Source organism: Primulina eburnea, unplaced genomic scaffold (genome assembly GCF_022965805.1).
Source record: "Primulina eburnea isolate SZY01 unplaced genomic scaffold, ASM2296580v1 ctg191_ERROPOS3500000, whole genome shotgun sequence".
NCBI lineage: Eukaryota > Viridiplantae > Streptophyta > Magnoliopsida > Lamiales > Gesneriaceae > Primulina > Primulina eburnea.
In genome coordinates this window covers 48556-63054 of record NW_027331028.1, presented here as the reverse complement: position 1 = coordinate 63054, position 14499 = coordinate 48556, and the positions used below count along the sequence as shown (strand labels likewise).

At 39.4% G+C, this 14499-nt stretch overlaps 1 protein-coding gene across 1 annotated transcript; it reads right to left on the bottom strand.

The window, feature by feature from the left end:
• Positions 1–5822: 5822 nt before the first annotated feature.
• LOC140820845 (L-ascorbate oxidase homolog) lies at positions 5823–7724 on the bottom strand. Its single transcript, XM_073181208.1, has one exon. The coding sequence runs from the start codon at positions 7610–7612 to the stop codon at positions 5948–5950; it is 1665 nt and encodes a 554-aa protein (XP_073037309.1). The 5' UTR covers positions 7613–7724; the 3' UTR covers positions 5823–5947.
• Positions 7725–14499: the final 6775 nt, after the last annotated feature.

Here is a 14499-nt window from a genome sequence, read left to right as displayed (position 1 = left end):
ATAATGGCTAGTTCTAAATCAATCTCATTATGTTGACATAATTTGTGAAAAGTTCAGTAAGGATGATTCCACATTGACTAGAAATTTGATAGATTCGAGTGAACGTCTATCAAAGAAACAAAGCGATAATATCTTTCAATTAGAATACTCTTGAATAGTTGGAAGTCTTGTGTACTTAATGAGTTGTACAATACCAAACATAACATATGCGGTAAGAAAGATTCACTAATAATCCAGGAGCTGAACACTGGAAAGAAATTGTCAGATTGCTGATGTATTTGAAGTACACTCGTGGTCATGGACTGCACTATATCATATACCATATAGTTATTGAAGGATACAGTTATGCAAACTGAATATCTTAAATGAAATATTCAAAGTCTACCAGCAGATTTGTATTCACTCTAGGAGGCACAACAATTGCATGAAAATCTTCTAAACTAACATTAATAGCCATATCCACAATGGAGTATGTAATTATAGCTCTTGAAAAATGTGCCGAAGAGGCTGAATGGCTATGTCAATTCTTGTATGATGTTCAGGATGGGCGAAACTTGTGTCGGCTATATATATATATATTGAAACGTCTACTCATTTTACAAGTGCGAATTTTTTTTAAAGCTCGTAGTTTTGAAATAACATTTAAAAATGATCGTAATTATTTAACAGTAGAAACAATGCAGTTTAAATTAACCAAACTCATCCCAAAATCATGCGTAAACATAAATGAGTAAAAATATTAAAATCATCAACGTATAAAAATATTCAACTCCTCTCAATCTCATAAATCGTAATGCGGAAAACATGTGGTCCTCGGGTCGTGTCACCGCACCAGGTCTGCCTACTCAGAGTTCGGCACTTCCAGTCCCCTCACCATCAAGCTCACCTGTATCACACACGCCTAGTGAGTCTAAAGACTTAACAAATCTGTACCAGGAATAACAAGTACATATACATAGCACACAGCAGTGAAAAATATCATACTCAACATATCTTTCATGAACTTAAAAGCATAACATAAACGTGTCGTATAAAATCATAACGTGTCAAATTGTGTCATCTCATATCATCATATACGTATACATTTTCATTCTCGTGTCAAATTATGTCCTCATAAACGTATACATTCTCTTTTTGATTGAATTCCGTTCATTAGTTGTGATTTCGTATCAGCTCTATCGTATCAGCTCTATCGATGGATCCATCCATCTATAAAACTGTGGTACCCGACGGCGGGGGACATCAGCGACTGCATTATCCGCCCATTGAGCCCGGGCCTCAGCTCATCATATCTTATGTCATCGTATACATATACATCGTCAGTCAAAGCCAATTCTCATCCTTCAAAAATAGCATCATTTTCATCACTTAATAAAAACATGCATATGCGTAACTTTTCCTTTAACCAAGCATGCAACGTATTTATCGTAACTGCATAAAATCATAAAAACGATACATAAACATTTAAAATATCATATATTTGTGCTCCGGGCGCTGTCAGGACCAGGGTGCAAAATGACCATTTTGCCCCTGGAAATTCAAAAATTGTCGTTTTAACTCCGGACCTCTAAAATTGACCCGAAGTTTACAAAACTCCTTAGAATATCCTAAAAATTTTTAAAATCACTCCTAGACGTAAACTCGAGCCAAAATCACAGCTTATCTAATTCGTTTAAAAACTTGGACCGGTGCCCTGGTTTCAACCCGATTCAATTCAACATTTATCCAAAACTTCCCCAACTTTTACTATATCTTAAAAACACTTAATAGGCCCTAAAATAATGTCATTAAGCTGCTACCCACGCCTTCAATTTTCAGAACCTGAAATCAACTCTCGGTCCTATCCCATTACACCACCTCATGTTCACCTATCTCTCGAAAACTCACGCCTCAAGCTACCCCGTCGTTCCAGCCATAAACCAGCCTACCAAGGACCTAGACCAGATCCCAAGCCACCTATCAGAGCCAAGCTACCCGCCCCATGCTTGCTTCTAAAAGCTAGGAAGCGAAAATTCCCAACCCGCCCTCCTACCGAGACCAACGCGTCACTACCTGGCCCAATCGATTGTCCCACCGCTCCAGTGTTGTTCGAGCCCTTCCAGACCCCAAATCAGACCCACCAGGGTCTGGTTCAAGGCTGGAGAAGGCCCCTCACAGTCGGTGTAGCAGAACAATGTGAATCGAACCCCCTCACACCTCACAGTACCCGATCGGCTCTCACCCTGTTGCATCAAAACCCTACCGCGATGCACCCAGTTGTACCTAACCTCAATGATTCACGATCTGTACAACCCCTCGTCATCCTAATACAGCAGCCCCTTGCATCAAAACCAGAAAATATGAGAGTTGGCCAAGGAAACACCATAATCACATGGAAATCGAGAGAATTTTCTTGTACAAAGCTAGATCGCGTTTATCACGCACGGATATGATCACCAACATAATAAACGTGTATGATGCAGAAAGGACAAGTACAAAGCATGCCTTGATGATTTGAAGACAAAAACGATGCAAATGGAGACCCGGATGAAGTTTTTCTTTTGCAAACCAAGAGGGAACCGAAGCCTTCAGCTGTTGTGTTCTGATACCGAGGAATTATGAAAGGGGAGGCACGTATAACGGCTGTGGGGAGGGGTTACGGGAGGTTAAAGTTTTAGTATATAATAATTAAATGGTTAATCAACTCATTAATGGGCTCTAATATGATAATTAAGGGTTTGAAAGGGTTTTAAGCCCAACAAGTTTAAAAGTAGGCTCATTATATCCAAATGTACTCTCGAAAAATATTTTGTGTTGGAAAGATTTTGAAAATATACGCCGAAACCTCAAAACGTCACCCGATCCGATAAAATTAGCGTACCGTTAAAAATAAAATCATGCGGGTAAAAAAACCTAATAAGATCCTTTTTTGCAAAAATCGACTTAAAAACACCTTGCTTTAATTTATAAAAATAAATCGTGTGATAAATCTTATCATGCAAAAATCTTGCATAAAATAATTAAACACAAATTAATAAACACGCATTTTAATGCATTAAGAGAATTTCATAAAATACCAAAGAAATTTAATAATTTGCACGTGGTTCACGTGGACTTTCAGATTTTCGGGACGCTACATATACATTGCGATAGACAATCTGCGATTTGAAGAGCAGAAACCAATACGTATAATGATAAGTCTAGACATATATGGCATAAACACAATACCATTAGACAACTACCCTCAACCGGAGTTATCGTTGTTGAATATGTAAAGTCAAATGATAATATAGTGGATCTGCTAACCAATTGGTTTAACAGAGAGTTAGTCGTGAAATCATTAAGGAGAATGAGACTTAAGCCTATTGAATAAATTGGTACGAATGAAAAACCAAACAAGACTGAAGTTAATGGGAAAACCAAACACCACCCACTTGCACTAATTTGGTGGATCGCTAAGGGGTTATCTCTAGTCCATTCTTAAGATGGAACAATGAATGTTGATGATAAATATACAACGTTAACGATTCTTATGTGTTCAATGAATCACCTATGTGAGGAAAAAGTACGGCATCTTTAAAAGAATTGTGCGGCTCAATTCTAGACCCTTTCACAGAATTGAGCATTTTTTCATGTCCAAAACAAACACAATTATGATAACTGAATTGTATTAGAAAAGTCATGTGTGAAATATATCTTAATTTATATAAGTCGCAGAACAGTTCAAGGACATCATGTCTATCAATCAACTAGTAAAACAAATATATTTTCACAAAAGAAAATCAAAAGGTACATCTACTTAACCTATGCAGGGTTCAACGGTACAACTTTATCAACAATATTTTGTATCAGTTTTCATTAATATCATGAGTTGTTGAAAAATGAAATTCAAATTAAAGTTTGAATGAAAATTTGTATAATGTGGGAGTGTATTTTAGCTTTCAACATTCTTGAGTTAATGTGGACTTTTGGCTCTCTACATTCTTGAGTGACTTTTTGTTTGTTTTTTTGAGTCTATAAATCAGTGTGTCCATTTTCTCAATCCACACACACATACTCAAGATTTCACTCGAACATTCTCTTGCATTTTATATTGCTAGCTTTTATTTGGCATCCGTTGAGTTTTTTTTGATAAAGTAAATGTATGATTTTAGTTCGTCGGAATAGTAAATTGGTGCTTAATTTATTAATGGTTCAATCATTGTATCTTGATAAACAGATGTTTGTATTGATCATCGAGCACCTCGTGGAGATGATGATTATGTTGAACAAAAACTGTACTTTGTCATAGGTCTCGTTTGTTTGTTTCATTATTTTATTTTTACAAATTAGTTTGTTGGATTATATTTATGGTGTTATTCTATTATATGTTTTAACATATTTTATTCGTTAGTTTTTTGTTTGTTTATATATTGGTGTAACAATTTTAACATATGAACTCTATTTAAAGTGTGAAGTTCATCAACTCCAAGAGAAATCTGGTTAATTTATTATTGATTTTTTTAAAATTTTAATTCGATAATAGACCTATTGTGTCTAAGGTTAGTTTTATATTCTAATCATTTTGGTTTGCAAATAATCACATATGTTTCCTATATTTTGTATTGATTACATTATTTTGGCTAACATGTTAAGTGTTCGATACATCTAAAAAAGTGATTTTCTTATTATATTTTTTTCATAAAATATAAAAGAAAAGTTAATAATAAATTTTTTTAAGATATCGAAAATTCTATATATATGATTTATTTTGATTACCCACTTCATTCAAATAATTGGCCAAAGTTACGAGAGGAAATCATCATTAGTCTTACAAAATTTATCAAATCTCCCCTGCAAAAAAAAAAAACAATTTGTTTTAGCGACGAAATTTGAATAAACCATACTAAATTTGAATCTGCCCACGGTTTTACGATGAGATGTTTCTTTTGAAAACCGTAAAAAACCACTGCGCGCAGTATGGATATTAGTCGTCACCCTAGCAGTAATGCTCACCTTCGCCGCGGGAGGAAGATAATTAAATAATTCGGAAAAAAAGGTTTGCCTAGGTCCTTATTCTGCACTGGTCGGGCTCCATGGCTCAAATTGATTAGCTTTTTCTTTCCTTTGCTTGCATGTTTTGAATCTTTTTCTTCCTAAATACCATTTTATCCACTCTTCTGAATTCCATCCACTTTGAGTCACTTGATTAGTGATCGTATATCAATTTTCATATTTATACTTAAAAAATTTAAAAAATAATTTTATACTTAAAAAATATACTTGATTTGAGATACTTGATTAGTAATCGTATATCAATTTTCAATCTAAATGTTTCGTAGTCAAATTTGTAAACGAGTATTAGTGTAGGAAAAAAAATATAATTCATACTAAAAATCACAATTTACATACACATCTTGTACTCAAATTCACATGTTTATACCATAATTTCTATGGTATATACATATACATACATATATATATATATACATATACATACATATATATATATATATATATATATATATATATATATATATTATATGACAGCAAATCTTTGTATTACGCTAATCATTAATTATTAATATTTTAGATTTTCTTATGTTATTCATAAATGTTTGTTAAATTTTTTTCAAATTCCATAAAAACATTTAATTTCAATACTTGAGTTCAAATTAACGATTTCTTATTTAAATTGTTTAGAACATTACATGTATAAACACACTCACACAAAAAAAAAAAAAATTGCATCTAATTAATGCCAAATTTGATTATTATTTATAGTATAAATCAGTAATTAAACAAATCTTTGAATCTTGACTTGTATATTTAATTTCAATATAATTCATACACATATATCTATATATAATAACATTATGATTATTATTCATAAAATGAATTAAAAAAAACCTTGTCAAGATACATTATTTGCTCGAAAATTTAACAAAAATAATGAAGCAATTATTAAATTAAACTACAAATAATGAAATCAAGCTCCTGCGTAGAGAGCAGGCTTTGGCAAGCCCTTGACAATACCACAAAGTTGCTGTGCCTCCGGAATATTGTACTCGTCCCTCAACGAACGCGCCGGAGACAACACGCTGAAGTACAGCTGTTGTCCCAAGTAAGTCCTCTCCCACATCTCCGACCGCAAGTTCCACATTCCGGCGTTGTCCAGGGTGGTCATTATGGCGGCCCAAGAATTGGGATACACTTGAATGTTGTGCCTGCTCACTCCATCAACTAGATTGTAGTTCTTTCTCTTGTCGGGGCTCCATCTCCCGGGCTCGATGGCCACTGCGAAGAACGAATATCCGTCTAAGTGCCATGTCTGAATTGTTTTCTCGTGGTTCTCGAAGATGATCTCGACGAAGTTCCTGAAAGTGGCGTTAACTACGCTGGGGGCGACCACGGCGTTTGATCCGGATATGGGCTCGTCTTTCACGAGATTGTACTGGAATTCCTTCTCGGAGAGGCCGAAGTACTCGGAGAGCTTTAGCGGGGTTGCGGGATCCACGTGGGAGACGCCGTTGATGCCAAAACGGAGCTTGCCGTTCACCACTGACCTTGTGTTGGCGATCTTGATTGTGCGGGTGATGTTGATCTTTCCATAGTGGTATGAGCCTTGTGGGTTGGGTCGGGCTGCGCTGGCGGTGAGGTTCCACCTGAAAGAGCGGAACTGGTTGATGGACCATGCGATGCCGGCGGAGTTCTCGGGTGGTGGTGGTGGGAGCAGGGGGGATGCGGGGGTGTTGCTGTTGGTGTAGCGGATGACGGCGACTGACACGTCGGGGCGTCTGGCGAATCGGCTCGATGCCACCAAGTAGTAGTCCTTGGGGGCTTGGTTTGCAGTCACCAAAACGGACATGCATTGCCCAACATGGATGTCGAGTGAATCATACACGTTTTGGACAGTGTGAGATCCTTCCATTTCAACCAATTTTAAAGTGTGGCCTTGGATCCTGAGATTGATGGAGTTCCTCAACCCGACATTGCACACTCTGTACCTATAAGTCTTTCCAGCCTCCATGGTGAAGAGTGGTTGCTCCACCTTGTCGCCGACCTTGCCGGATTTCCCATTGATCACTACGCCAGCGGGCCTACCAATAGATCGCCCGCTATCCAGGAGCGCCTTCAGTGTCTTGTGACCCTTGTTATACCAGTCTCCAAGGAGTACAGGGTACTCATCAGCAGGCCAGTCGAAAGGCACCGGGATGAGTTCCCGGCTGTGGATCTTCAACATGCCAATGCCACCAGCAGCTCTCTGCAGGCCGGTGGTTGGGAAGTAGTAGTAGGTGCCGATCTGGTCCTTGACCTGGAACTTGTACGTGTAGTTTGTGCCAGGCATGATGGGGCACATCGTGCCAGGGGTGCCGTCTTGCCACGAGTTTTTCCTCTGCTGGACGCCGGTCCATGAGAGGAGAAGCGGCTCATCCAACTCATTGAACACATTGACGACAATGTTGTTGTTGGATGTGCAGTTGATCACAGGTCCCGGGAACTGACCATTGATTAGAATCCCTTGTTGGGGGACGCCTAGAGGGGCGACGGTGCCATACGATACGTGCCACTCGAAGAAGAGGTAAGGATCTTCAGCCATAACCCCGAGGGAGAGGCAGAGCAACATTGCCACAAAGATCATTTTCGACCCCATGGCTTTGCTTCTTGACCTTTCTATTTATTTTGTGTTTTTTCAAAAGGAAAAGTGGAAGAAGGAGGGTACCCACCTTCTTCAAGCAGAGCTTGTTCGGTATTGCATTTGTTCTATGAAGCAAAGCCTTTTTATAGGGGCAAAAAGATGTGTTTGATTGGCTATAAAATGGTCTTTTCTTTCCAATCACACATCTCCCTTGAACAATGCCACTTTTGCACATTTTGTTTCAAACATTGCCATTCAATTTCCTATAATTGCTCATTCTTGAGTCTTTTATGTTTTTCATACAAAAAAAATGTATATTCACTTACATCTCCTTAATTATGTGACTCTCCGGCATCTTCTCTACATGTCTTAGTTATTACCAATGGTTGAACACATTTTTGACATTATAATTTTCTAAAAATTGCAGATGAATGGCAATGGAATTAAATGTTTTAGTAACATTTACACGTAACATGTGGGAAGGATATTTTAATAATAAATAAAAAATTGTAATAACTAATATAATATGATTTGGATACTTCAGTGTTTGCACAATATTTGGTATTTGCGGGCGTGTCAGGTGCGAAGTGCACCAATTTGCGTGAAAATGATAAAAATCTAACTTCTAAAAACTTGACGATTATGGATTCTAAATTTGACCGTCGGTTCTAATCTCCTAAAACAACTATAACGTCAAAATGAAGAAAAAATATTGGAAAGTGGTGGAAATAAATCCCTGACATGACTTTGAATTTACAAAAGCTGTAGGAATTCATCAAACATGAAAAATATAATAAATTGAGTTGTTGAAATCTAAAAACGAGAGCACGTAGAATGCTATAAATATACTGAAAAACATGAAAACTATTGCTTGAAAATTTGAAAGATTAGTAGAGAGCTTTTTCAGATTTGTCTGTGTAGAGAGTTGAGTTGTGTGTGTGTAGAGTTGTTTCTGTGCCTGCCGATGTCTTTTTCTTCCCAGTGCTGTGCCGTTTCTCTCCACTCCCCCATGAGCCCATGATTCACGTTCTCCTACTTTTTCCCCCCACGATCTCCATCTCTTTTCACCGTCTTGCGATCAGTTTGAACTGATAAAAATTGATCAGCTATGGGCTTGTATTATTTAATTGGGCTTCATAATTTAATGTGGGCTTCATAATTTAATTATTTTAGCCCAAACAATTGCCCCCCGCAAGCATTGGCCCATTGGGCCAAAATGCTTGTTTGTAGCCCGGTCGGACTCATTTAGCGGCCCATAATCATTTATCTTTGACTTGGATTTGTAGTAGTGGGCCGCTCACCCAAGCCCATTTAATAGCTGGACTTTTTTCCCTCCTACAAATTCAAACATTTCGGCCTTGTCTCTCTTTCCCTCAGCGCTATTTTTCTTCGCTCCCTGCTGCCATCAGAAATCACTCTCTCTTGGAATCTGCTTGCCTCTTTGTCCGATTGCTTTTTACCGCTGGTGTGGAGGACCGCCGCTCCTTGCTCTTCGGGCATTCGAGTTCTTGTGCCCTCAAATTCCCTCCGCTCGTTCCCTGCCGCCATCGCTGTTGCTGCCTGAAGATTCAACAATGGTTCAAGGTTCTTCACCGGCGCGTCCATCTGAACCGAGCACTGCGGGCACCTTTTCTGTTTCAGCCGTCGCCTCTGCCTCACCGCTCGCGGCTTCTGGGTTGTCCACGGGAATCAAATCGAGTTTTACCCGCCCTCTACTACCATGGGTAATCTTTTTCTTTTCTTGAATTTTACTCCGTATTTCTTGGCTCCTTGTTTATCTGCAAAATTGGTTGCCACGCTATTCGTATCTATGCGCAAATTTCAGTAGCAAAAATTACCTGATAATTACTTATTGACTTGGTTGAAGTTGCATTTCATTCTTCCCGTCTTGAGACGACGAAGTCTTGAGGTGTGCGAGGGTTGAGCGTGAATTCTTGTACAAAGGTCTTGTCTTGCCTTGATTCTTCTCCGAGAATGGTAGGATAAATGATTGTGCTTATTTGTACGGCCCGTTTGAGTTGTCGTTCTTTACTCCTTTATTTGGTACTTTTGGGGGAGTTACGAATTTGAGCGTTGCTTTGCCATACACTAGCCTTTGTCTTTTGGGTGTGCTGGGGTTATCATTGCTTGGCCATATTGTGTGCATCAGCAGAGACCGACGTCTGGCATAATATATGTGTGCATTTATTTTTAATCCAGACCCATCTACTGGCTCTACATTTACCTCTGATGCCATTTCCACAGGCGGTGAAAAGAATAGGTATGTAGCTTCTTGTTGTATATGTGGTTCGCTCTTCACAGGTAATACCAGATTGAGAATTGGCCATGGGTTGGCCTCATTTCTCCAGTGCATTCGACATTTAAGCTTTGGTATCATTTGGGACTTTTTGAAACACAGGTACCTCTCAAAACTCTTATGTGATCTTCTGTGCTCTTACATGCTGCATTCACTCAAGACGATTCCCTCGCCCCAAACATTATGCATTGCACTTCAGTCGGATCCTTTTCCCACATACACGTATATGCATCTGCACTTCAGTCAGACCCCTTTTCCCGCATACACGTATATGCATCTGCACTTCAGTCAGACGCCTTTTCCCGCATACACGTATATGCATTTGCACTTCAGTCAGACCCTTTTTCCCACATACACGTTTACTCACTGTTCTTGCATGCGGTGACTCCGCTTTTGATTTGTTGACTCTTGGTTTGGTGTTGTGGTTGTTGGATGATGAATGTGGAATGAAGGTGAGTTTGTATGTGATGTTGTGGATTGGATGTTGGGAAGGAGTTTCTATTCATTCTTAATCCACTTAACCCAACTCATTTCAATAGCTTCAATCAAAACCATAAGTTGGCTTAAAACTCCCCGCTCGCGATTATTTCCTCCCCTAATCTCTTATTGAAACAAAATGAATTCAATATGATAAAAGTGGCCTCCTGGCCAACTTGAATTGATCGTCTTTATTTTTGAATCATAACCCACAAATGTTTACATTAGTGGCCCTATGGCCTACTTAAAATACAATTTTGCAACATGAAGCTGAAAAACAATACAAAATGGCTAGATAGCCTATTTTTCTGCCAAGGTCAACTTCTGAGTCCTTTTGGGGTTTGTATAACGCCCTTGTTCTCTTCTGTTCTTTCTTTATTACTTGCTTTTCCGATCGGTGAGCTCAACTCCCCGCTCAGTATATTTCTTTCCTGCCATCTTCTAAGTGGCCATGGTCTGTCACTGCACATGCAAACAACCAATCCATATAATGGCGGTACGGTCTACTTTACCATGATTTCTCATACCATAAAAACATTGGAAATAAGTGGTCATAAGGCCGACTCCCTAGTGAAACAAATGGCCTTCAAAATGATGAATGAAAGTGGCTTACTGTCCCACTCTCTCTTATCAATTTTATTGTTGAATCATAAACAGATATTTATTTCAGTGGCCCTAAGGCCTACATCACGTGACATCTTTAAATAAGGAACTTAATATATACAAAAGTGGCCATGAAGGCCAACTCCCCACTGAAGAATGCCAACTCTCCACTGAATATTAGCCTTCGTGTTTGCTTCACTCGCAAGATTTTCCTACTTTTTCTCTCATACTTGGAAAATACGACTTGAGATACTTGCCGTTTATGCATCTTTTGTGTGGATGGCCATCTATGCTTGATAGCCAATATGCATTTCCGTCTAACACTTTATGTACCTTGAATGGTCCCTCCCAATTGGGAGACCATTTGCCCAGCTCCCTATCCTTTGTTCCCAGTGGTAGTATGGTTTTCCACACTATCTCTCCTTCATGGAAACTTTTCTTGTTAACTCTTTTGTTGTAGATCCTTGCCACTTTCTGTTTCTGTAACAGCAAAGCATTGTACGCTTGGATTCTCAACTCATCTAGTTCTTCTAGCTCCATGATCATTGCTTCATTATAATGCTCAAGGGAAAGTTCATTTTGCTTTGCCACTCGCATTGATGGCACCATAATCTCTAATGGGAGCACCGCATCATGGCCAAATGTAAGGGAAAAAGGACTCACTCCAGTGGCAGTCCTCTTGGATGTTCTGTATGCCCACAAAGTTTCTGATAATAGCCTTGGCCAATCCCTAGGATTCTCTTCCATCATCTTTTGTAGAATCTTTATCAACACTTTATTTGACGCTTCGGCTTGCCCGTTTGACTGTGGGTAATGAGGGGATGAGTTTATCAATTTAATTCCATAGTCTTCTGCAAACTCCCTCATATCTGAGCCTGTGAACATAGTTCCCTGATCCGTGGTCAATGACTCTGGAATTCCAAATCTATGAATAATATTCTCTCTCACAAAGTTAATGACATCCCCTTGCTCCGCTTTCTTCAAAGGCACCGCTTCTACCCATTTGGTGAAAAAATCTGTACCCACAAGGATGAACGAGTGGCCTTTAGATGATGAGGGGTAGATTTTCCCTATTAAGTCCATGGCCCAGCCTTTGAATGGCCATGGTTTTACAACGCTGTGAAGTTCATCCGCCGGAATTCTTTGGATGTTCCCGTGTCTCTGACATGGCTGGCATCCCCTAGCATATTTGATGCAATCTTTCAGGATGGATGGCCAATAGTAGCCATACCTCCTTATCAACCATCTCATCTTTATTCCAGATTGATGGGCTCCACACACTCCCTCATGGACTTGCTTCATGATCTCCAAAGCCTCTGGGAAGCCTATGCATCTGAGGAGTAGACCATCTAACCCTTTCCTGTACAAATCACCCTCCACTAAAACGTAATTAAGAGCTCTCATTTTTAAACCATGTGGAATATCTTTCCCGGTTGATTCTAGCACCATTTTCATGTCATCCCTCTAGTCCCCAGCTATGTTTACATCCAAGTTGAGCGTGTCTACCTGAATCCCTCTTTGCTGAATTGAAGGGTGGTTTTTCTTCTGAATCAACACTAGTCTGTGAGTGAGTTCTGGAGACATATTCAATCCCGAAGCAACCTGTGCCAACTCGTCTGCCTCCCAATTTTCTTGTCTTGGGACGTGGACTAATGACACTTCCTCGAAATCATCTAGAAGTTGGGATGCGGCGGTATAGTAAGGTGCCAAGGACAAACTTGTGCATTTGAACTCCCCTGACAGCTGTTTGAGTACCAGCTGAGAATCCCCTGATATCAATAATTCTCTTGCCCCTAGATCTTTCAGAATTTCCAATCCAATGACCAGTGCTTCGTATTCTGCTTGAATGTTGGTGCATGGGAAATCCAAATTAAAGGATAGAGCGGTTTTCACACCTCTTGGGGAGGTGATCACAATACCAGCTCCAGCTGCTGTTTCTGTGCTTGATCCATCGAACTTCAACTCCCAGGGTTGGACTCCAACTCCACAAACTGGAAACCCAACTTGTTCTCCAATAAACTCATCAAGTGAAGGGTGATCAGCTAAAAAATCGGCGATAGCTTGGCCTTTTACTGATTTTTGGGGATAATATGTCAATGTAAACTCGGTCAATGCTAAAGACCATTTGCCAATTCTCCCAGAGAGGATGGGTCTATTAAGCATGTATTTAATCAAATCGGTTTTAGCCACCACAAACACTCTTGATTGAATCAAATAATGTCTTAACTTAGTACATGCATAATACAGTGTTAAGCATAGCTTTTCAATCACAGAGTATTTCACCTCTACTGGAGTAAGGAATCTACTCAAATAATAGATGGCTTGTTCATTTCCTTCATGATTATTTTGAACTAGTAGACACCCAATTGATTCATGAGCAGCAGAGATGTATAATTTAAGGGGCATTCCATACCTGGGAGGCATAAGCACAGGTGGATTAGATAAATATCTTTTGATCACATCAAAAGCCCTCTGATGCGACTCTTCCCATTTGAACTCCCCGCTGTCTTTGAGCTTCAACAGCTGTGAAAACTCCTTTGTCTTCCCTGCAAGGTTAGAAATAAAACGCCTCAAGTAATTCACTTGCCCAAGGAAGCGTTGCAACTCTTTCTTGTTTCTAGGTGGATTTGCTTCCATAATAGCTTTTGCTTTGTTCTTATCCACTTCAACTCCCCTCTGATGTACAAGAAATCCCAGAAAGTTTCCTGCTTTCACACCAAAAGCACATTTCATTGGATTTAACTTCAACTCATGTTGCCTCATTCTTTGGAAGCTTTTCCTCGAGTGTTCAATGTGATCAGCAGCTTGTTTGGACTTCACAACGATATCATCTATATATACTTCAATGTGATGCCCTATCATGTCATGAAAGATCGAGTTCATAGCTCTTTGGTACGTGGCCCCTGCGTTCTTTAGCCCGAATGGCATAACAATCCATTCAAACGTACCAACAGCTCCTGGGCATCTGAATGCAGTTTTGTGAGTGTCACTTTCTGCTATTTTGATTTGGTTGTAGCCAGAGAACCCATCCATGAAAGATAACAGCTCATGTCTAGCCACTGAATCAATCAACATATCAGGTATCGGCATTACATACACATCCTTGGGAGTTGCACAGTTCAAGTCTCGGAAGTCGATGCATATTCTGACCTTGCCATTCTTTTTCATTACTGGCACAATGTTTGAAAGCCATTCGGTGTATCGGATTGGCTTTATAAACTTGGCCTTTAACAATTTCTCAACTTCCTCTTTCACTTTCAATTCAACTTCTTTTGACATGCGACGAGATGGCTGTTGAAATGGTTTGAAACCTCCTTTGAGTGGAAGTCGGTGTTCGACCAATTTTCGGTCCAACCCTGGCATGTCATCATAACTCCATGCAAAACAATCTTTGTATTCCTTCAACATGCTGATCAAGTCTTGCTTCAACTGCTCTTCCAGTAGCTTACTCACATATACCACTTTTGGATTCTCAAGCTCCCCCAAGTTAATCTCTTCCAATGGGTCTTGAACTTCGTGTTGGCCA